The sequence below is a fragment of the Lepus europaeus genome, chromosome 6 (genome assembly GCF_033115175.1).
Source record: "Lepus europaeus isolate LE1 chromosome 6, mLepTim1.pri, whole genome shotgun sequence".
Classification (NCBI taxonomy): domain Eukaryota; kingdom Metazoa; phylum Chordata; class Mammalia; order Lagomorpha; family Leporidae; genus Lepus; species Lepus europaeus.
In genome coordinates, this window is record NC_084832.1 from 123,196,849 (window position 1) to 123,217,859 (window position 21,011).

Sequence of the window (21,011 nt, forward strand, 5' to 3'; positions counted from 1 at the left end):
TAATGGTAATTTGCTATACATTCTATAAGAGTTTAAAGCAAAGCATTTTTGTAAAAGACATTTTGTGAAATGTGAAAACTGTTTTATGTGGGATATGGTAACAACAATACTAATGGTTAATATATACTGTATACCTGTACTAAACAGTTTATGAATATTGCGTTCAGGTTTTCTGACAAAATAGCCAGCCGTGCTCTGAAGAAACAAAACCCTGGGTTCCAGATAAAAGATGAAGATTGTAGGAAGGAAGTGAAATAAGGCAGCTATCTTTAGTCACTATAGAAGACTATAATTAACTCCGCCAGTCTCTCTTGGATAAGATCTTCACAGTGGAGATTAAAATAGAAACATTTAAAATGTATAGTAATTTTAAACCTTAAAATGCTCTGCATTTATGAATTCAAAGCACAATGAATCTTAGGTTAAGCCCCTAGCCTTTAAAATCCAGATGTGACTTAAGGTACTCTAAGATTAATCATTAGATGAAAATATAATAACAGAGTTTTAGAAGATTATCTGTGAGTTACTAATCATTCTCTTTTTCTTTCCTTTTTTCTCTGTGTGTGTGGGGGGTGGTCTGGGGAGAGGGAGTGGAATATATATAAAATTTGGGTGCCGGTTTCTTGATTCCATCAGAAATGGGTATGGGATGTGCACACACGAATGATGCTCTCTTTGATGCTTTTTGGAGATGTATTTATCCTTTTAGACTTAGAAAATGTTTATGTCAGAAATGAACCAGCAGGGTACATACAAACTTCTAAAGCCATCACCTCATTTATCATAACGCTTTTACATCTAAAAGAAACCTGTGACACAGCACATTTTTTAAATCTAATTTTATCCCCAGCCTTTTCCTACTGAAGGGCTTTTTGGAAACATTTTACCTGTAATCATGTTATAAGTCAAATAGTATGTAGACTGTTCAGAGGAAAATTCATTTAATTTTCAAGGGAAAAAACAGCAAAACTCCTGCAGTCCGTGTTCACTGAGCTTACATACAATGCCAGTATTAGAATGTTTAGCAAATTTCTCATCACCCTCATAAAACATTCAGCTAGCTTGGCTACTCCTCAAGTACCCTATTATGACTGATGTATTTTTAGATTGACTTACCAGAACTGCTGAAATAAAACACACACTGCAGTTTAATTTGAAATAATGGGGCTGTTGGCTCCGGGGCAGGGGTTGTACGTGTGCCCTTGCTCGGCTGTGAGTGGGTTATGGTCCCCGCTGCCTCGTGCTGAAGTCGTTCAGAGGTTGTCTTTCGCTGTTGCAGGTGGAGCGGGAAAAGGCCATCCTTCTGGCCAACCTGCAGGAGTCGCAGACACAGCTGGAGCACACGAAGGGGGCGCTGACGGAGCAGCACGAGCGGGTGCACCGGCTCACGGAGCACGTGAACGCCATGAGGGGCCTGCAGAGCAGCAAGGAGTTCCGGGCCGAGCTGGACGGGGAGAAGGGCCGGGACTCGGGGGAGGAGGCCCACGACTACGAGGTGGACATCAATGGCTTAGAGATCCTCGAGTGCAAATACAGGGTGGCAGTGACCGAGGTGATCGATTTGAAAGCAGAAATTAAGGCTTTGAAGGAGAAATACAACAAATCGGTAGAGAACTACACCGAAGAGAAGGCCAAGTACGAGAGCAAGATCCAGATGTATGATGAGCAGGTGACGAGCCTTGAGAAGACCACCAAGGAGAGCGGCGAGAAGATGGCCCACATGGAAAAGGAGCTGCAGAAGATGACCAGCGTCGCCAACGAAAATCACAATACCCTCAACACAGCCCAGGACGAGCTGGTGACGTTCAGTGAGGAGCTGGCTCAGCTGTACCACCACGTGTGTCTGTGTAACAATGAGACCCCCAACAGGGTCATGCTGGACTACTACAGGCAGAGCAGAGTCACCCGCAGCGGCAGCCTCAAGGGGCCCGACGACCCCAGGGGACTCTTGTCGCCACGACTGGCCAGGCGGGGTGTGTCGTCCCCTGTAGAAACAAGGACCTCATCTGAACCAGTTTCTAAAGACAACACAGAGGCCAGCAAAGAACCCAGTCCAACCAAGACCCCCACCATCTCTCCTGTCATCACTGCCCCACCGTCATCTCCAGTATTGGACACGAGCGACATCCGCAAAGAGCCAATGAACATCTACAACCTCAATGCCATCATCCGGGACCAAATCAAGCACCTGCAGAAGGCTGTGGACCGGTCCTTGCAACTCTCTCGCCAAAGAGCAGCGGCCCGGGAGCTGGCCCCCATGATTGATAAAGACAAGGAGGCCTTAATGGAGGAGATCCTCAAGCTCAAGTCCCTGCTGAGCACCAAACGGGAGCAGATCGCCACGCTGCGGGCAGTGTTGAAAGCCAACAAGCAGGTAACCTGCTCCACAGAGCTGCCTTAACTCGTTGATTCTGTGACTATGGAGTATCCGCTGTGCTCAAGATGAGAGTTCAGATTCCTGGGCAGTGGGAGGATACCGCAGACCATGGCCAGGGGCCACATCCGAATGTGGTGATTTTCCTGAGTGGATGGGTGAGGTAGGAGGAGCAGGTGTGCCCAGCTTGGTGGAGGAAGAGCAGAGAATGTTGAAGCAGGAACAGAAATGGAGCAGGTGCAGGGGTAGATAGGCAGCCTGGGCAATGCTAACTAAGTATGGAAGCCAGAGCTGGTGTGGGCTGGTGTAGCAGCTTGCACCATCCGGAGAGACAGCTGCGCTGGCAGGCGGCTAGAGCACGCAGCACAGTATCAGCCAGACACGATGCAGGAGTCTGAGAGCTGATAGCCAGGACCCAGCTTTGGAGCAGGGGTTGGGGAGTTGAGGAAGTGAGGGGGTTGAGGGGGTGAGAGCTGTTTAGGTTCAAGATGCATAGCCAGATAGGAAAGGCATGCCATGCCCTTTGTCCTAGACTTAGAGAAACCATTGAGTGAGGGGCTCATGGATGACAGGTCAGAGGGTGGGGGTGGGGTGGAATGAGAGAGAGAAACAAAAGGGGGCAGACTGTTACCAGTAGGTAAACAGTGTGGAGCCCTGTTAACAACACGGAGAGAGAGTATATGAGCCCTAGCTCTACCAGTGGCCACATACCTGAAATCTGGGGTCAGTTGCAATGTTAATTCACCTGAATCAGAGCTTAAGCAATAGGGAGTTTTTCCTGACCATAACTCTGTCTTTGAGGAATGAGTAGGAATGTTACAACACGAACCTACCTGATTGATTTCCTGGGCTCCCTGATGTCTGAATATATTTTCTGTCCTTGAGTCGAGCCTCGGTGGAAGTGCTATGACGTATGGGAGAAATACTGTTAACTTCTGTTCGGTTATTGCTCTGGAAGATAGCCTGGAAGCACGGATTTGAGAATGGGGCCGAGTGACTGCACAGCGGAATGAGAAGCAACAGGCGTCAGGTGCCCTTGTGCAAGTGCAGGCAGTGCTGGTGAGCATAGGGCTGGTGCTGTTGCTCACTGGAGAATGAAGTTGCTTCAGATCCAGACGCGTTTTGCTTTTGCCCTCATTGGGGGCCGGGGCGGGGGGAGGGGGGCAACACTGTTGTGAAGTCATCTACCAGGCAGCGTTCTACTCCTCACCTCCAGTTCCCAGTCCCTGGAGACAAATCAGAGGGCTGTTCCACCAGCGGTAATATCACTCGCACTGTGCACGTGTTTTATATAAACTCCAAGATCAAAACGGAGCTTTGTTTTGTCACCCTGAGGAAGTAAATGTGATTTGGGTGAATGTAGAATCTAAGGGATCTGATTCCAGTTTAGGCCACAGTAGAGGAATTTCTTAGCCTCTTTTATAACCCCACGCACCATCCTGCAGCATTCTTGGTCAAGGCTTCTTCCTGAGGGCTGAATAGTCACAGCCCAGCACTGAAGCAGAGCTGTAAATTAGGATGCCTGGAGAGACTCCTTGCTGAGCAGGCATTCTCCATCCCTTACTCCATGGGAGGTAGAAAGTAGGGATGCAAAACTAAACTACTAGGCATCGGCTAATGAGTTACTGGACAGAACTGCCCAGGGTTTTGGAGGGATATAAACCATGCTGTCGGAATTCCAACAGATGGAAGCCTCACGAGCTGAGTTTTTCTTTGCACAGTACTTTGTGGTAGCATTTGCATTACATGAGAGACACAGCCCACATGGTCTCAGTAAAAAATGAGAAGAAAACACATTTCTAGCCATGCATTTGTCCCAGGAGAGCACTTCAAAGAGTGTGTGAGAAAATGGAATTAAAAGATGCATTTATCTTGGAATAAAAGATTGAAATTGACGTGTAGTGTCTCCATCATATGCATCTTCCGTGAACTTATTGAAGACCCCTCCTACATTTGAATGACGTTAGGTCTGTTTTTTGGTGCTGATGTGCCATAAATAGCATCAGTATCAGCAGATGTCATGCATTATATTTAGACACTGTGAAATGCTATTTATGAAGGCCAAGAGGAGAATTTTGTGGTATGGGGAGGACAGGAATCTTCCTGTGTTAAAGTAGGCATTCTGTGTTCTCGTCACACTTTTTATCGCACTTGAGGCTTTTTTGGTCGATAGAGTCTTCTGACAAAATAAGCAAGCGTGGATGGAGCCCCATTTCATATCCTAAGCTGTGCCTGCCGCTCAAGAACCAAAGAAAGCAAATGCATGGCCCCTGGCTTCCCCAAGAGGACTCCGGGCCGTGGAGGGTGGCAGAACACAGACACACACTTGCAGTCGGACATCCCACGTGCTCATGTCCAGGTTATGGGGGCGTTGCAGAGGAAGCTGTCTGTGTTTCCTAAGGAAAGACGTCACCAATGCTGTCACACCTGGGTTTGTCCCCCAAGGACAAGAAGGAGACAGAAAGCCCAGAAGGCAAGAGGAACCAGTGAGACGAAACAGGGTGGTGGCTTCAGGGAGGTCTCTGTGGCTAGAAATTTGATTTTTTAAAAAAACGTTATTTATGAAGCTGGCTTTGGAGAACGTAGTGAGTGCAGACATCAGCAAATGTGCTGATGGGTCACAGCTACTCTGCGTTACCTTGTTCTGTCAGATCGTGTCCTCTGTCATCTCCCCTGGTCCTCCCTCTAGACGCTGACCGTGTCACTCTGTGGCTTAGCATATGTGTTGCATCTGCATTTTCAGAACTTAAAGATCTGTTCTAAAAGAATATGTATCTAAACTTTTAAAAAACTCAACAGCTGCGGCCAGTACTGTGGCACAGTGGGTTAAGCCACTGCTTGTGATGTACTTGTGACTTGCCTGTGTCCCATACTGGAGCATCAACCATATTCCAGGTGCTCCACCTCCTACCCAGCTCTCTGCCAGTGTCCCTTAGAAAGCAGTGGAGGATGGTCCAGTGCTTGGCCCCTGCTGTGTAAGTGGGAGGCCCCAGTGAAGTTCTGGACTCCTGGCTTTGGGCTGGACCAGTCCCAGCTCTTGTGGCAATTTGGGGAGGCCAGGCCGGAGGCTCAGCGGAGAGGCAGAGGGCTGAGCGTGCAGTCCTAGGTTTTTAAGGGAGTCTGTTTACCCACCTCCCCCCATCTTCTAGGACAAAGGATGGAGAGTCCTGGCAGAAGGGTTTGTTGGGTAAAAATTAACAAATTCCTCCCCAGTTTGCTGGCTCGCTGACAGAGTAGGGGGTCTTCCCTTAGGGTGTCTGTGAAGGTTTTATTGCCCCATGTTATCAGGTAACCCCTTTGGTCCTGAGGAGAGAGAGTTCTCCCAGGAGCTTTCCTTGGATGAAGGGCTGGGACCACCTGGGAGGTCATCAGGGTCTGCGCAGGACCTTGAAGTGCAAGATGCTGGGCTTCTGGAGCTTCCGCAGTAGGTGCTGGTCTTCGGGCCTGTCTCACACACACATAGGCTCAATTTCTGGCTTCCTACCTAACACTGCCATTGGGTTCATTAAAACAGGGCAGGCCGGCGCCGCGGCTCACTAGGCTAATCCTCCGCCTTGCGGCGCCGGCACACCGGGTTCTAGTCCCGGTCGGGGCACTGATCCTGTCCCGGTTGCCCCTCTTCCAGGCCAGCTCTCTGCTGTGGCCAGGGAGTGCAGTGGAGGATGGCCCAAGTCCTTGGGCCCTGCACCCCATGGGAGACCAGGAGAAGCACCTGGCTCCTGCCATCGGATCAGCGCAGTGCGCTGGCCGCAGCGCGCCTACCGTGGCGGCCATTGGAGGGTGAACCAACGGCAAAAGGAAGACCTTTCTCTCTGTCTCTCTCTCACTGTCCACTCTGCCTGTCAAAAAAAAAAAAAAACAAAAACAGGGCAGCCATCTGTGTCTACAGACCTCAGCAGTTTGTGTAAGGAAGTTGAAGTTATCCACGTCAGATGACACATTAAAAGCCAGGGTGGTCTTCCTGGTCAATCCCATCAGTGATAGGGCTTTCTTACTAGTGACGGGCTTTTTCTTTGGGTGTTAGATGTTTTTTCTATGTCTGGACTACCTTATGTAAAAACTGTGTGTCTGGTTTGAATCCCAGATGCATACCATGTGCTGTGCCTCAGACAAGCAGTCACTGAGGATTTGCTGGTTTTGTGCCCTGATTCAGTGTGTGTGTGTCTCACTTCCCACTGTGTGCCAGGCTGGCTCTGATTGGAAGCACTAGTGATTCCAAGACCTTCAGACATTCCCATGTCCCTGAATGTGGGAAAAAGAAATAATTCAGTTCGTCCAGTGTCATAGAATTTCTGCTTTTATGGAGATTATGAAGAATTCAATTTGACTGCAGTTCGTGACTTTGAACAAGTTGTATACAAAGACTTAGAAAATGATAGGTTTTTTTTTTTTTTTTCAGTTCTTTTTCTGAGACATAGAGCATGGATTTATGGCTTCTCATATACTCATGTTATAAATTACAGTGATCTGTGTCTTTTATTAATGTTTCACACCCTCAGAGTGCAAGTGACACAAAAATACTTGAATTCTAGCATATTTCAGTTGGAAGTTATGCTTTCTTGCTAATTTCTTTTTTAAAGATTTATTTACTTATTTTAAAGTAGAGAAAGGGACAGAGAGAGAGAGAGAGAGAAATCAATCTATCTTCCATGTGCTAGTTCACTCCCCATGTTACCGGAAAAGCAAAGGATCCTTATTTTCACGCAAGAAAGAATTCAGGCGTGAGGCAGAGAGTAGTGGGAAGCAAAGAAGCAAGGTGTATTAGGGTCGGGACATCCATAAGAACGGATGGGCGCCTCTCCAGACAGGACCTGAGAGAGTGCGCAATTCACATTTAGGCTGGGGCTTTTAAGGGGATGGGTCTTGCCTTCCCTCCCCGTCTCCTTCTTCTCTTCCTGAACAAAGGACTTGTTGGATGTAAATATGAAAAATTCCTTTCTGAGTTTTCCCCCTGAAGTTATCAGACAGGGGAAGCCTGGCTAACTTCGCCCCGCCTTAGAGGAAGGATGTTTATCAGGTAGAAGGGGCAGGACCCCCTGGAAGGTCATCAGGATCTGGGCAGGACCTGGTTTGAAGTGCAAATACTGGGCTGTACCTGGAAGGTTATTGGGATGACTTTGAGATGCGGATGCTGGACCTAGATGTCATTTCCTTTGGATCATTTCTGACTTCCTACCTAACACCCAGATGCCCACAACAGCTGGGGCTGGGCCAGGCTGAAGCCAGGAGCCTGGAATTCCATCTGACTCTCCTGCAAGGGTGGCAGGGACCCAAGTACTTCAGCCATCACCTGCTGCCTTCCCAGGTGCACTAGCAGGAAGCTGCATTGAACGTGCAGAGTAGCCAGAGCTCAAACGAAGCTCTCCAGTATGGAATGTGCGCCTCCTGAGTGACAGGTCAGTCACTCCCCACACCTGCCAGGTCTGCTGTTCTCTTGATCAGGTAGTTCTGTGTCAAGCTACATCTTGTCTTCATCTGTGTCTTCAAATCTCGTAGCTCTCGCAATCTGTTAAATGTGTGTTGGACGACTGAGCTCCTGAGTCTGATTCTGGCTCTGGGCTGACTTCTAGGACAATTTATCTACTTTAATGGATGCACAACACAGTGAGACCTTAAAGAAAAGCTTTCCTATGTCCAGAATATGTTTATGTAGAGTTTAACTCAACCAGGGTGGCCTTGTGATGCAGCAGGTTAAGACGCTGCTTGAGAGTATCCAAATCAGGGTGTCTGATTCTTGTCCTGGCTGTTTCACTTCTGATCCAGATTCCTGCCAATACATCCTTGGAGGCAACAGGCACTGCTAAAGTACTTGGGTGCCAGCCGCTCTTGTGGGAGACCCGGATGGAGTTCTGGGCTCCTGGCAGGCATTTGGGGAGTGAACCAGTGAATGGAAGGTCTCTTTCTCTGTCTCTGTCTCTCTCTCTCTGCCTTTTAAATAATATTTAACTGAACCAGTCTGTTTTCCACTTGAGAAAGGTAGCGATAGGCAGAGGTCTTCGGGGCGGGTGGCCCTGGCGTGCACCTTGTAAGCCCCGTGCTGTTTCTGCTGCAGACAGCCGAGGTGGCACTCGCGAATCTCAAGAACAAGTATGAAAATGAAAAGGCGATGGTGACGGAAACCATGACCAAGCTTCGGAACGAACTGAAGGCTTTGAAAGAGGACGCTGCGACTTTCTCATCCCTGAGAGCGATGTTCGCAACAAGGTAACCACTTTGCCTTCCTAAAGTTGGGTGTGGTCCTGTGGGGAAGTCTTGGAAGTCACCCAGTGTGTCCTCGTTTCCTGGGTGCTGAGTGTATTGGTGCATGGCCCAGGACCATGAAGTGTGGGGAGAGCACTTGGCCTTCCACTTCCACCTTCTGAACCGGAACCACCAGTGCTGCTTTCTGGAGCCCTCCACTGGCCACGTGGGCTAGGGCAGTTCTGTTCCCTACATGTAATAGATGTTTCTCCAGAGCTTAGGTGCCCAAGAGGGCTGGACCAAAAAAGGCACACCCAGGTAGGGAAAAAGAATGTTTTTCTAAAATAACTAAATTTCATATTATCACCATAGAAATCTGTTTCTGTGACTAAAATACATCAAAAGTGTTTATTTACCCTTGGTATTGTGTGAGAAGATACCTTCATTACCAAGATTAATATTTATCGTAGCAGCCAATTAAAGACTTTAATACCTTGTGTGTTAAATTAAATTATAGTTTTTAAAATTTTTGTTTAAAGGCAGAGAGGGAGAGAGAGAGAGAAACACAAAGAGATTGAGAGAAGAAAGAGAGCTTCCATTCTGTAGTTTACTTCCCAAATGGCCAAAACATCCAGGGCTGGGCCAGGGTGCATCCAGGTCTCCCACATGGGTGGCAGCGACCCAGGCACTTGGGCCATCTGGTACTGCCCCCCAGGTGCATTAGCAGGGAGCTGGATAAGAAGTGGGACAGCCGGGCCTCTCTGATATGGGATGCTGGTATTGCAAGCGCTGAGTTAACCCACTGTACCACAACATTGGCCCCTAGATTTTGGTTTCTAAGATGTAATTATGTGTGTGTGTGTGTATATGTATATATCACATTGTATATAAGTTCAAATTTTTCACAAAGGCCAGCTAATTACACAAATACTGGTTTCTGCCTCCTCCCATCAGTTTCATTATGAGGCACTATTGTATTTTATTTTCTGACTTGAAGCGATCATTAAGCTTGTACTGGTTCAAGAGCTTCAGCATCCTGAGGTTGTCAGTATACTATTGAAATACGTCTTTTGCTGTCATAGTGCAGTGCCCACTCCATCCTCCCATGCCAAAAGAAATTATGCATGTTGTGTGATAAAAAATTCACAAAACATCACTGGCTGTATTTGCAGATTCAGGATAACTTACATATAAGAAAACAGCCTAGGCTTAGTAGAATTCTCCTAGAATCTGTTGGACTGGGTCGTGTGTTGGTTCAGAGAATGTGCAAGCTTGGTGATTGACTTGCTGGGAGATGGCGGTGGGAAGGCTGCTGGAGGGAACACAGGGAACTGGCTGGAGGGACCCCGAGATGATAGCATTTGGGATGGGATGCGGCCCCTCTGTGATGAAACAGATCAGGGTTGCATCGAGAACCAAGGAAACAGAAATTTCCTCTTGGGAAGAAAATTTTAAATTTTATTTTTATTTATTTTTTTGACAGGCAGAGTGGCTAGTGAGAGAGAGACAGAGAGAAAGGTCTTCCTTTTTACTGTTGGTTCACCCTCCAATGGCCGCTGCAGCCGGTACATCGTGCTGATCCGAAGCCAGGAGCCAGGTGCTTCTCCTGGTCTCCCATGGGGTGCAGGGCCCAAGCACTTGGGCCATCCTCCACTGCACTCCCTGGCCACAGCAGAGAGCTGGCCTGGAAGAGGGGCAACCGGGATAGAATCTGGTGCCCCGACCAGGACTAGTACCCGGTGTGCCGGCGCCACAAGGCGGAGGATTAGCCTATTAAGCTACGGAGCCGGCCTGGGAAGAAAATTTTAAAAAATACTTTAACCGGGCTTCTGATGTCTCAGTCTGTCCATTCACACAGCCGTTTGTTCAGGTATGGGAGCAGCCCTGCTCCACAGTATTTTTAAAGGGTGGTTATCTGAACAGCCAGAATCAGTCCTAGGTCCTGAGACTCACGTTGTGTGTTTCTAAGCTCTGACTATTCTCTTGACCCACGTATCCCCGTTATGCCTCTGAACATTCAGTGTTAAAGATCACGGTGCCCCTCCTGCGTTTCAGCCTCTTTGGCTAGAGAGCCTGTTTCTCCTTTACAGCGCCCCAGGCCAGTGCCGGTTACCAAGCTGTACCATGCATTTTGGGTGACTCTGTGAAGTCACGATCCGCAGAAGCATGAACGGTATTTGTTATTAGTATCTTAGTGGGCCAGAGAACTCAGGAAAACACTCCCAGTGAGCAGGTCTCCCACCCCGCTGCTTCCTTCTCAAAGCACCTGGGGTCAGGTTCACCTTTGGTGGGGAACAAAGATCGGTGGGCAGGTACGGCAGGTACGGCTGCTACGGCTCAGCCTGCTCTGTCTGCATCAAACCCTGGGCAAATCTTGGCTTCCTTGAGCAGCGTGAGAAGTTCATTGCAAATATTGTTTTCTAATCCGGGCGAATCTGCCCCATGGACAGCAGGGGCAGCTGCAGTCTGTAGCAGATTAAAATAAAACCTATACCCAGAGATAAAGGAGGAAATGTTATTTTGTAAGCATGACTGTTTTGGATGCTGTGGGCATAGCCCATAGCCAACTTGCACAAGGGTCCAGAGAATACAGTGTTACGCCCTAGAAATAGACTTGTCCCTCCTGGAAGGAGCTGGGCATGGGCGTGAGGCCTGACTGCCTTATTTGCTGCCGCCAAGCAGCGCCCTCAGCAGGTGTCCCTGGGTTTCGGTTGCCTGTTCTGAGTGTCCCCATTTCTCTGCTCTGTTCTTTGTGGTTGTTCTTCTACTGCAGGTTCTTGCCATTCTGTTCTAGGAAGACTGAGTGCCTAAATCCCACTCACCTTCATTACAGTAGTCCCTGTTACACACAGTGCCCCCGGTCAGTTCCTGAAACTCTGGATCGTACCGAACACGTGTATGTACTGGCTTTCCCCTACACGTCCATACCTGTGATGCAGTGTTATTCGTTAATTAGGCATAGTACCAAATTAACAATAACTAATAACAAAGCAGGACATCCATGGAAATACTGCAGTAAAAGTTACGTGACTGGGGCTGGTTCCATGGCTCACTGGGTTAATCCTCTGCCTGCGGCGCCAGCATCCCATATGGGCGCCAGGTTCTAGTCCCGGCTGCTCCTCTTCCAGTCCAGCTCTCTGCTGTGGCCCGGGAAGGCAGTGGAGGATGGCCCAAGTGCTTGGGCCCTGCACCCCATGGGAGACCAGGAGAAGCACCTGGCTCCTGGCTTTGGGTCGGCATAGTTCCGGCCATGGCGGCCATTTGGGGAGTGAACCAATGGAAGGAAGACCTTTCTCTCTGTCTCTCTCTCTCACTGTCTGTAACTCTACCTGTCAAATACATAAATAAAATCTTAAAAAAAAAAAAAAAAAAAAAAACGTTACGCGACTGTGGTCTCGCTGCCTTGAAAGAGTCAAGATAAACCCGGGTATTGTCAGGGCTCAGCTGAACGTGGTAACTGGGCCCGCGTGGAAGGGCAGGCGCCCGTGCTTTGCAGCGGAAGTGCCCATGTGGCCTCCAGGTTTCCCTCCCTGACCGTCTCTCTCTCTCGGTCCAGATGTGATGAATATGTCACGCAGCTGGATGAGATGCAGCGCCAGTTGGCAGCCGCAGAAGACGAGAAGAAGACTCTGAACACTTTGTTACGAATGGCTATCCAGCAAAAGCTCGCCCTGACCCAGCGGCTGGAGGACCTGGAGTTTGATCATGAGCAGTCCCGGCGCAGCAAAGGCAAGCTTGGGAAGAGCAAGCTCGGCAGCCCTAAAGTAAGTGGGGAGGCGCTCGTCACCGCGCCCACCGTAGACACTTACCTCCTGCGTAGTCAGGGCCCACAGCCACCCAGCATTCGGGGCAGCAGTGGCACCCAGAGGAAAAGGTATGCGTGCAGCGATCGGCATTAGCGGGGTGCGGTGGCCAGCTGTCAGGGCACTGCGAGAATCTGTGTGCTCTCGTGGCCGTGGTGGAGGCTGGAGGAGGGGAGGGAAGCGGAGGCACGGAGCGGGAGCCAGCTGGTTGTCTGCCCGGGGCCCTCCAGATCACAGCCTGTGCTGATGGTCTCACTCCTCCCTGTCCCAGAGCCCGCCTCGTCCCTTGCAAGTGTCTGTTCGTATCTGCGCTGCTCTTGGTGTGCATCAGCAAGCCTCTCCCTCACCTCCAGCCTAAAGGGTCCGTCCTGGGAAGGGAGCTGTGTTCCACCTGGGTTCTCGTTCTCATTGCTCTTGAACGGGGCGTGGACATGAATGGGTTCTTAGGGAGAGGTCTGTCCGTGTCGCCACCACCGGAGACGGGCTGACACCGGGCGTCTTTTTAGGTGGAATGCAAACTGTATCTTGGGTACCAGCAGGTTTTTGTGTTTTTTCATGGGGCACGTGAATATTGCTCAGAGAGAGCTTTCGTGAAATATTTAGTCACTTGGTTTTGTGACCTTTGTCCAGGGTTCTGGCTGTCGAGTTACTTACCCTGTATTTCCAGTCAAAGTCAATGATACAATTTTTTAATTTAGGAACTGTCCTTTAAGAATCAAATAATACAGATATTTTTCTCTTGGTGGTTCATACTGTCTAACTGAAAAATCTCTTTTCCAGCATCCAAAACTGTTTTCAAACAGGGTTGTATCCTGATGTGAAAACTAAAAACAATTAGCAAAAAGTTTGATTTATATATATATATATATATATTATATTTTAAATAAATGCCAATATAAATAATGTTGTCACTGGTGAGGCGTGGAAAGGTAATTAAAGTAAAACTTTTTTGTTTCCTGTATGTATTTTTCTTGGATCTCCTGCAAGACAATTTTCACCTTCCCTTTGTGATCAGAGCCGTCCCAGGACGCCAGGGGCTTCCTACCTGCAGCATTTATTAAGCGTTCCCCCTGATCCCACCTCCACAGAATCATTGCTTCTGAAGGGCTCCCCTTCCATGGGTGACTTCTTCCAAGGGCAACGGCTCAGCAAGGAAAAAAGGTTAACCGTGGCTCCACCAGGTAAACATTTTTTCCTTGGGTGCATGTGGTACAAGTGGTCAGTTGGACAGACAGCACTCCCCTTCCCGCCGACAGCTCCCGCCCTCCCCACAGAGGGCGCTCCAGCGCTGTGCACGGGGCCTCCTGGGGGCTCCTCAGCACAGACACCCCTCCTTAGCAGTTCCCAGGGCTGCCCTGGCCCTCGCGCACCAGGAATGGGAGATGGGAGTTGGAAGGAGTGGGATAGCAGAGGGACATAAATACCAGGTGCCGTGCAGGGCACGACTCTGGACCCTGTGTGCAATGTGGTGGCGCACGGGGACCCCGCTGTGGTCAGATGCTGTGTTTCCGGCATGATTTTGGCAGAGAGGAACCGAGTTTAAAGCTTGCCGCTCAGGCTGCCCTTCGGTAGGACTCAGGTGCTCTCCTCAGTCGTTACGCAGAAAATAAAACTGAAATCCCCTCAGGGTTTGCTTTCTAAGGAACACTGAGATTCTTGTAGGTTCTAAGCACCCACTGATTGATGCTTACGTCTGTGCTGCTGGTCTGCTTCAGCTTCTGTTTGTTGCTTTCTCTCTTTTCCCCAAGGAGAGGCCTAAATTGAAAACCTGATTGATGGCTAATAAAGCAAATGTAATTCTGCCAGAGAGAGCATCCTTTTGAGACGTGCCCGTGGCATGTATCATGTGGCTATTAAAACCAGTTCAGGTTGCTGTCAGCAGTTGTAATCCCAGAGATTTCCCATGAACATCTCTAATTCTGGTCTCTCTCGAAAGCTTCTGAACTTCTGGCAGCCCAGGTCTGCATTCCTGAGTTGTATGCTCTGCAGTTCACCACATCCCCCCACCCCCCACCCTCCGGCCCTCCCCGTCACAGTCCCCAGCCTGCCAAGTGCACTCCTGCTGTCTTCTGGCCCCTGCTGTCGCCTTGGAATCTGCCACCTTTGTCGTGGAGTTGGTTTTAAAAATTTCCTTCCGTTTTACTTTCGTTCGTGTTAGGAAACCTCAGCTCTAATGCTTTCCTTATCTGATTCGGGTAATCGGCCTGCTTGCTGGGATTAAACAGTGTAGCGATGTAGCACACACTCGGAGCTCAGGGAGTCAGGCTCGGCATTCCCGAGGGCTCGAGGAGCCCAGGAGTGACCAGGAGCTGGAACGGCTCGTAGCCAGAACGTGTTCCTGAAAGAAGTGAGCAGCTGCTGCTGTGTCTGCCTTCGTCCTTCGTGTCCTGCTGTGGGAGTCACCTCAGTCACAGTGACTGATCAGGACACCTGCCCTAGGCAAACCCTGCAGCAGCCTTCTTTTTTGTATTCCAAGTGGATTTAAAAAAAAAAACTTTAAAGCAAATTGGTATATTAATAAATAACACCTGTTGCATCTCAATTGAAAAAAGATGATATGCCAATAAGATTGATATTAACTGTTATTAACTATTTACAATGATAACTGTTCATTTTTGTATGGCTGACTCTTGTTTGCATGACTATGTGTTTACAGCATTATTACATTGTGGAAGCTGCTGGCATTGCGTCATAAGCTTCACCATGCTACTGCCTGATTGTTTTTTTGTGTTCAAAGGTTGTTGTCACCGTAGGTTTTACTGCAGGGGGTGCTGAGCTGGTCACTTCTGCCCCTCTAGTTCTCCGCTGAGATGGTTTTCCATTATTTGTTATGTCACCCAAGGCCACCGGGTACATCCTCATGCATTCAACATCCCATCTACTCAGTGTCTGCTCAAGAATGAGTTACAGGTTGAACATCTTTATGTTTTTTGCTCCGTTTTGATGTTGCTGTCAAAAAGGATCCATCAGTGTACCGGAAGCCCCACGAAACATTCTTGTCATCGTCACTTGCTCTGATTCTCCCTGCACACACACTGTACACGTCTTCAGCTCTCAGACTGCGTAGCAGGCACAGATGAGGGGACCAGTCTGTCGCCTTCAATTCTCTAGTTCTGGAATACCAGAAAACGGCATTAGACACGATAATTGTATGTAAGATGAGAGCGAAAAATAAGGTGGAATCTGGGATCATCACAAGACCAGGAAATCACTTGAATGACTACTTAGCATATTAATAAGCCTCATATTTCTTATAATTGATTTCAAGTTTAAATAATAAAAAAAGAAAAGGAAATTTTTACTATAGCTTGAGGAACGGACAGCTCTATGTCTTGCAATCAACCAGCGCAGGCCTGCGTAAGCGCTTACCATGTCAGTGCAGCGGCATTTTCTAAAAGGCCCTAAAGAAATGAATTACTAAACTGATTGTATGTACCAAAGAAATCACACCTTTAATAGATATTTGCAGTTTTAACGTTATTTTTCCTTAGCTGCCCTATTATTTCTAATTCTTTTACTATATAAAGTATTTCCATTAAACTGAGAGAAGGAAAATATACCATGTAAACTCAGCCTTGGATTGCCTGCAAGAGATGTCTTAAGCCCATAGGACATGGTGGTTTTTACGAGCATTTTTTATTCATGAGTTTAATATAAATTATTGATTACTGTAAAATGTGCTGGCTAGTAACAATATATATTAATCTTTTTTAAGGGACGATTCCCTATTTATTTATGAGAATGTTTTTTGGTTAACTTTGTTCTCTAAAATATAGTTTTAATGTTTTTTAGATGGTTTTAATTAATCCAACAAGCAGACGTGTGTTGTTTTTCTGTTGGGGAGCATCGAGATAATTATATACATAAACAAGAAATTCATTTAATTTTTTTCATCCCTCGGTTGAGGAATTGAGAGGGATGTCAGTAGTTCTCATTCAACAACTGAGAGCACAGAACGGGTTCCTGACTGTTCAGGAGCTGCTTCCACAGTGGCTGCGTCTCTGAGCCAGCCCACAGAAAAGCCCATCATGCCGCAGGCCCAGCGCCTCATTCCTGGAGAATCGCTCTGGAGCAAGGCGCTGGCTCTCAAGCCTAGGACGTCTGTGCTGGCTGATGAGAACCCAGCACCGGCTGACCTGCTCTCTGGGGGAAAGTTCTGGTCTTGTCTCTGACTGTGGCTCAGCGTCTGCTCCCTCAGCCCCGGGCACGGTAGACTTCCTGGCCATACCTGTGGGCTTTTTATTCTTGACTTTATCCCTAGACCACCCACCCACCCCAGGCTTGAGGGTCTGCTGTGTGCTTATCCTAGCTGTCATAGTCTGTGCTGTCGGCTCTGATGCGCTGGAACCCAGGGGCCCTGTCGTCATCCGGGAGTTGGTGAGCAGGCAGCAGATAGTCTGTCTTCCCAGAGTCCCTGGCTCCTTCATCTTTTGCCAAGATATCCTGGTCCTACACAAGTAGAGCAGCAGCAATAAACCAAGATCCTGCCGTTTAACCGGTGATCACCGTCAGCCCGCCAGGGTATGTAGACGGAAGCCGTGAGATTCACAGGCACAGGATGTCACTGTGTCGTGGAGACCGGATGGCAGCGTTTGTACAGGGAAGACTTTCCAGGCACCACAGAGCGTGTTTGTGTGTCTTGGAGAAGTCACAGCCTAGTGATCTGCTCTCTCACGTCTTTTCAGGTCCCTTCTTCCCCACACCCGTACCTCTTTCTCTGCACCATTGCTGAACCACTGTGAGAGAATGGTGGTGTTTAGAAATCTGAATTATTTTTTTCTGTGCTATTTGAATTTTGACTGAGTTTTAAAGCCATTCACAGACGTGTGGTCACTTCAGATAGACAACAGCACACAGAGACACGGTTGCAGTGGGCGTGGCCTCCGCATTTCATTAAGCCAAGCAAGTGGACGGTGTCTGCTTGTTGTACTGCAAATCCTGTGTCCCTGAGCGTGTGCTCAAACCACGTGTCTTTCATCAAACCATTGGCTCGTTGACTCATTCATTAGGATTTAACGAAATGTGTCTACTGGGCACCTACTGTGTGCCAGGCACTTTTTGCAATTGGTGTACAGTGATGTTGCCCAAACACACATAGTCTTGTAGGGGAGACAAGCAGTGAGTGATGTCAGGAGATGTTCCTGGAATAAAGGAGGTTTGGGGTTCAGAAGTCCTCCCACATGAGCTGTGAGTGCTGACCACGAAATGGTGACCAGACCTCGATAGACAGGTGTTAGTAAGGAGAAGAACTTTAGAAGACAAAAGGTTAGCTTTGCAAAGGTTTTGAGCTTGGGCTAGGACCTGGGGAAGGACTTGGAAGGGACAAGGAGTGACGCTGGAAAGGCGGCACGGGCCTGGGAACAGAGGACCGGATCTCTGAGAGCAGAGCAGGTTCCACAGGCAGAACTGATCTACTGGACTAGAATCAGGTTCTCATGTTATAAAACCGTCCTCACAGCAAGGTGGAAGTCAAATGTGAGTAACATGTAAGATAGAGAGGCAAGCCGGCGCCGCGGCTCAGTAGGCTAATCCTCCGCCTTGTGGCGCCGGCACACCGGGTTCTAGTCCCGGTCGGGGCACCGATCCTGTCCCGGTTGCCCCTCTTCCAGGCCAGCTCTCTGCTGTGGCCAGGGAGTGCAGTGGAGGATGGCCCAAGTGCTTGGGCCCTGCACCCCATGGGAGACCAGGATAAGCATCTGGCTCCTGCCATCGGAACAGCGCGGTGCGCCGGCCGCAGCGCGCCTACCGCGGCGGCCATTGGAGGGTGAACCAACGGCAAAAAGGAAGACCTTTCTCTCTGTCTCCCTCTACTGTCCACTCTGCCTGTCCAAAAAAAAAAAAAAGAGAGGCAGGTGTTGGCACAACAGTAAAGACCCCGCCTGGGTCACCCATGTCCCATGTTGGAGTGCTTGGGTCCAGATCACAGCTCCACTTCTGCTGCCAGCCTCCTGCTAGTACACCCCTGAGAGGCAGCCTCATGGCTCAGCCCCTGGAGTCCTAGCCACTCTGTGAGAGGCCTGGATTGGGTCCCACGCTCCTGGCTTCGGCACAGTCCAGCCCCAGCCATTGTAGGCATTTGAGGAGTGAATCAGCAGGTGGAAGATCTCTCTGTGTGTGCTCTGTGTTTCTGTCTCTCTGCCTTTCAGATAAAAAGTTAAGTAAATTTTTAAAAAATGTGCAAGTGAAACAGCACAGAGACTAGTGAAGTGTGCAGACAGCAGGGGCGGGAGATGTTACTGTTCACGTGTGTCACGTCTGGTGGGAGATGTCACTGTTCACGTGTGTCACGTCTGGTGGGAGATGTCACTGTTCACGTGTGTCACGTCTGGTGGGAGATGTCACTGTTCACGTGTGTCACGTCTGGTGGGAGATGTCACTGTTCACGTGTGTCACGTCTGGTGGGAGATGTTACTGTTCACGTGTGTCACGTCTGGTGGGAGATGTCACTGTTCACGTGTGTCACGTCTGGTGGGAGGATTCCAGCTGCTTTGGAAATCCAGGTGTCTTGCGTGCACCCAGCCTGCTCCTGCTGCCTGTGCTCCCTGGTCTCCCCGTGTTTTGTGTGTGGAAGTTGGTAAATACTTCCTTCCCGGACAGACAGCCCCAGTATCGTCTGTTCCTGCAGAGACCTCTCTAGCCACGTGTTCCCACTTCCCGGTATCATTGCACGTCCTCATTCCACAACACTCGGTTCTTGAACGCATAGGAATGAACGGCGCTCTGTTTAGGCTTGGGTTTTGTTCTGTGTTCTTTTAAGTTACCTGTAGGTGAGTGTAGGCGTTATATATGTGTGTGTGAAAATATAGAAATATATAATACTTATATATCATATAAATATATTTAATATATTACATATTTAAAACATTTAATAATGAATGTTTAAATATAATATAGAAATATATGGTTGCTTATTTGAAAGAGTTACAGAGAGAGAGATCTTCCATCTGCCAGTTCATTCCCCAGATGCCTGCAATAGCCAGGGCTGGGCCAGACCTAAGCCAGGAGACAGGAGCTTTGTCTGGGTCTCCCACGTGCATTCAAGGGCCCCAGCACTTAGGCCATCTTCCACTGCTTTCCCAGACAGTTATCAGGGAGCTGGATCTGAAGTGGAGCAACCGGGACTTGAACCGGCACCCGTATGGGAGACCAATGCTGCTGATGGTGGCTTTACCCAGCATGCCATAGTGCCGGCCCCTTGGATTTTCCTCCACATGGATTCCACAGTTCTTTCCTATAAAGGAAGGCCTGAGCATGTCCTGATGCCGGGCAAGAGCATATTGGATTTAGTTTGGCAAAAAAGATTATTTAATTTAAAAACAATAATTTACAAAATTATCAACCACTTGTTGAAAAATGTACTTTTCTGGCCGGCGCCGCGGCTCACTAGGCTAATCCTCTGTCTTGCGGCGCCGGCACACCAGGTTCTAGTCCCGGTCGGGGCGCCGGTTCTGTCCCGGCTGCCCCTCTTCCAGGCCAGCTCTCTGCTGTGGCCAGGGCCAGGGAGTGCAGTGGAGGATGGCCCAAGTGCTTGGGCCCTGCACCCCATGGGAGACCAGGATAGGCACCTGGCTCCTGCCATCGGATCAGTGCAGTGCCATTGGAGGGTGAACCAATGGCAAAAGGAAGACCTTTCTCTCTGTCTCTCTCACTGTCCACTCTGCCTGTCAAAAAAAAAAAAAAAAAAAGTATTTTTCTATGAATGTCTTATCCCAGTGTAGTATGTAATTAGAAATTGGTTCAGATCTCCAAATTTTAGTGAATGGTGCATCTTGTAAGGGTCTATGTTTTATTTTATTTTATTTATTTTTTTAAAGATTATTTATTTATTTGAGAGGCAGAGTTACAGACAGAGGGGAGACAGGGAGAAAGGTCTTCCATCTGCTGGTTCACTCCCCATATGGCCACAATGGCCAGAGCTGGGCAGATGTGAAGCCAGGAGCCAGGAGCTTCTTCCAGGTCTCCCATGTGGGTGCAGGGGCCCAAGCACTTGTGCCAACTTCCACTGTTTTCCCAGGCCATGGCAGAGAGCTAGATCAGAAGAGGAGTATCTGGTTCTAGAACCACCGCCCATATGAGATGCCAGCGCAGCAGGTGGAGGCTTAGCCCTCCACGCCTTAGCTCCAGCCCAGTTATGTTTTACTTTACAGTGAAAATGTGTAACATCCTCATATTTCTTGTTGGTTTTATCTCCTCAAATGCTAATTTTGTTTTTAGAGGAAATCTTTTAGTATAGAATGATCTTGAATTAGAACATACAATGATAAGAATACCATCTGGGATAATTGTTCATTAGATCCTCTTGCTATAATGAGAGACACCCATTAGAACTGAAAAAAAAAAATAGGAATTCATCTAATTTTTCCTAACTAGCTCAATTTTTGCTTTGTTCACATAAGTACTCCGTATCCTCAAATTGAGCACATTGTTTTTCTTATCATTCAGATAACTAGTTTCATATGAAAATATTTTAGCAATTTAAGATGATACCCCTACCCCTATCCCTATCCTTTCTTTTTTTCTCTTGCAAAGAGAATCATGTAAACCAGATTGGCCATAACATATGTAAATAGGCGAGCACTAGGAGGTCTGGTCTGGGTAGACTTCTCTGCTTCCTCCTCTGTGGGCCCCCGGGAGGCTGGAAGCTCTCTGAGGGC

At 48.4% G+C, this 21,011-nt stretch overlaps 1 protein-coding gene across 5 annotated transcripts in view; it reads left to right on the forward strand.

The window, feature by feature from the left end:
* The window catches only part of BICD1 (BICD cargo adaptor 1), a 220,734-nt gene that overhangs the window by 177,245 nt on the left and 22,478 nt on the right, over nucleotides 1-21,011 (forward strand). For 2 of the 5 annotated variants that reach the window (XM_062195051.1, XM_062195050.1), the window contains exons 5-8: nucleotides 1,280-2,374; nucleotides 8,427-8,578; nucleotides 12,111-12,428; nucleotides 13,345-13,538. In XM_062195051.1, coding sequence (XP_062051035.1) covers nucleotides 1,280-2,374; nucleotides 8,427-8,578; nucleotides 12,111-12,428; nucleotides 13,345-13,538 — 1,759 coding nt within the window. Of the gene's footprint in view, nucleotides 1-1,279; nucleotides 2,375-8,426; nucleotides 8,579-12,110; nucleotides 12,429-12,628; nucleotides 13,058-13,344; nucleotides 13,539-21,011 lie in introns of those variants that run through there. The other 3 variants (XM_062195047.1, XM_062195048.1, XM_062195049.1) reach the window with 2 other exon arrangements.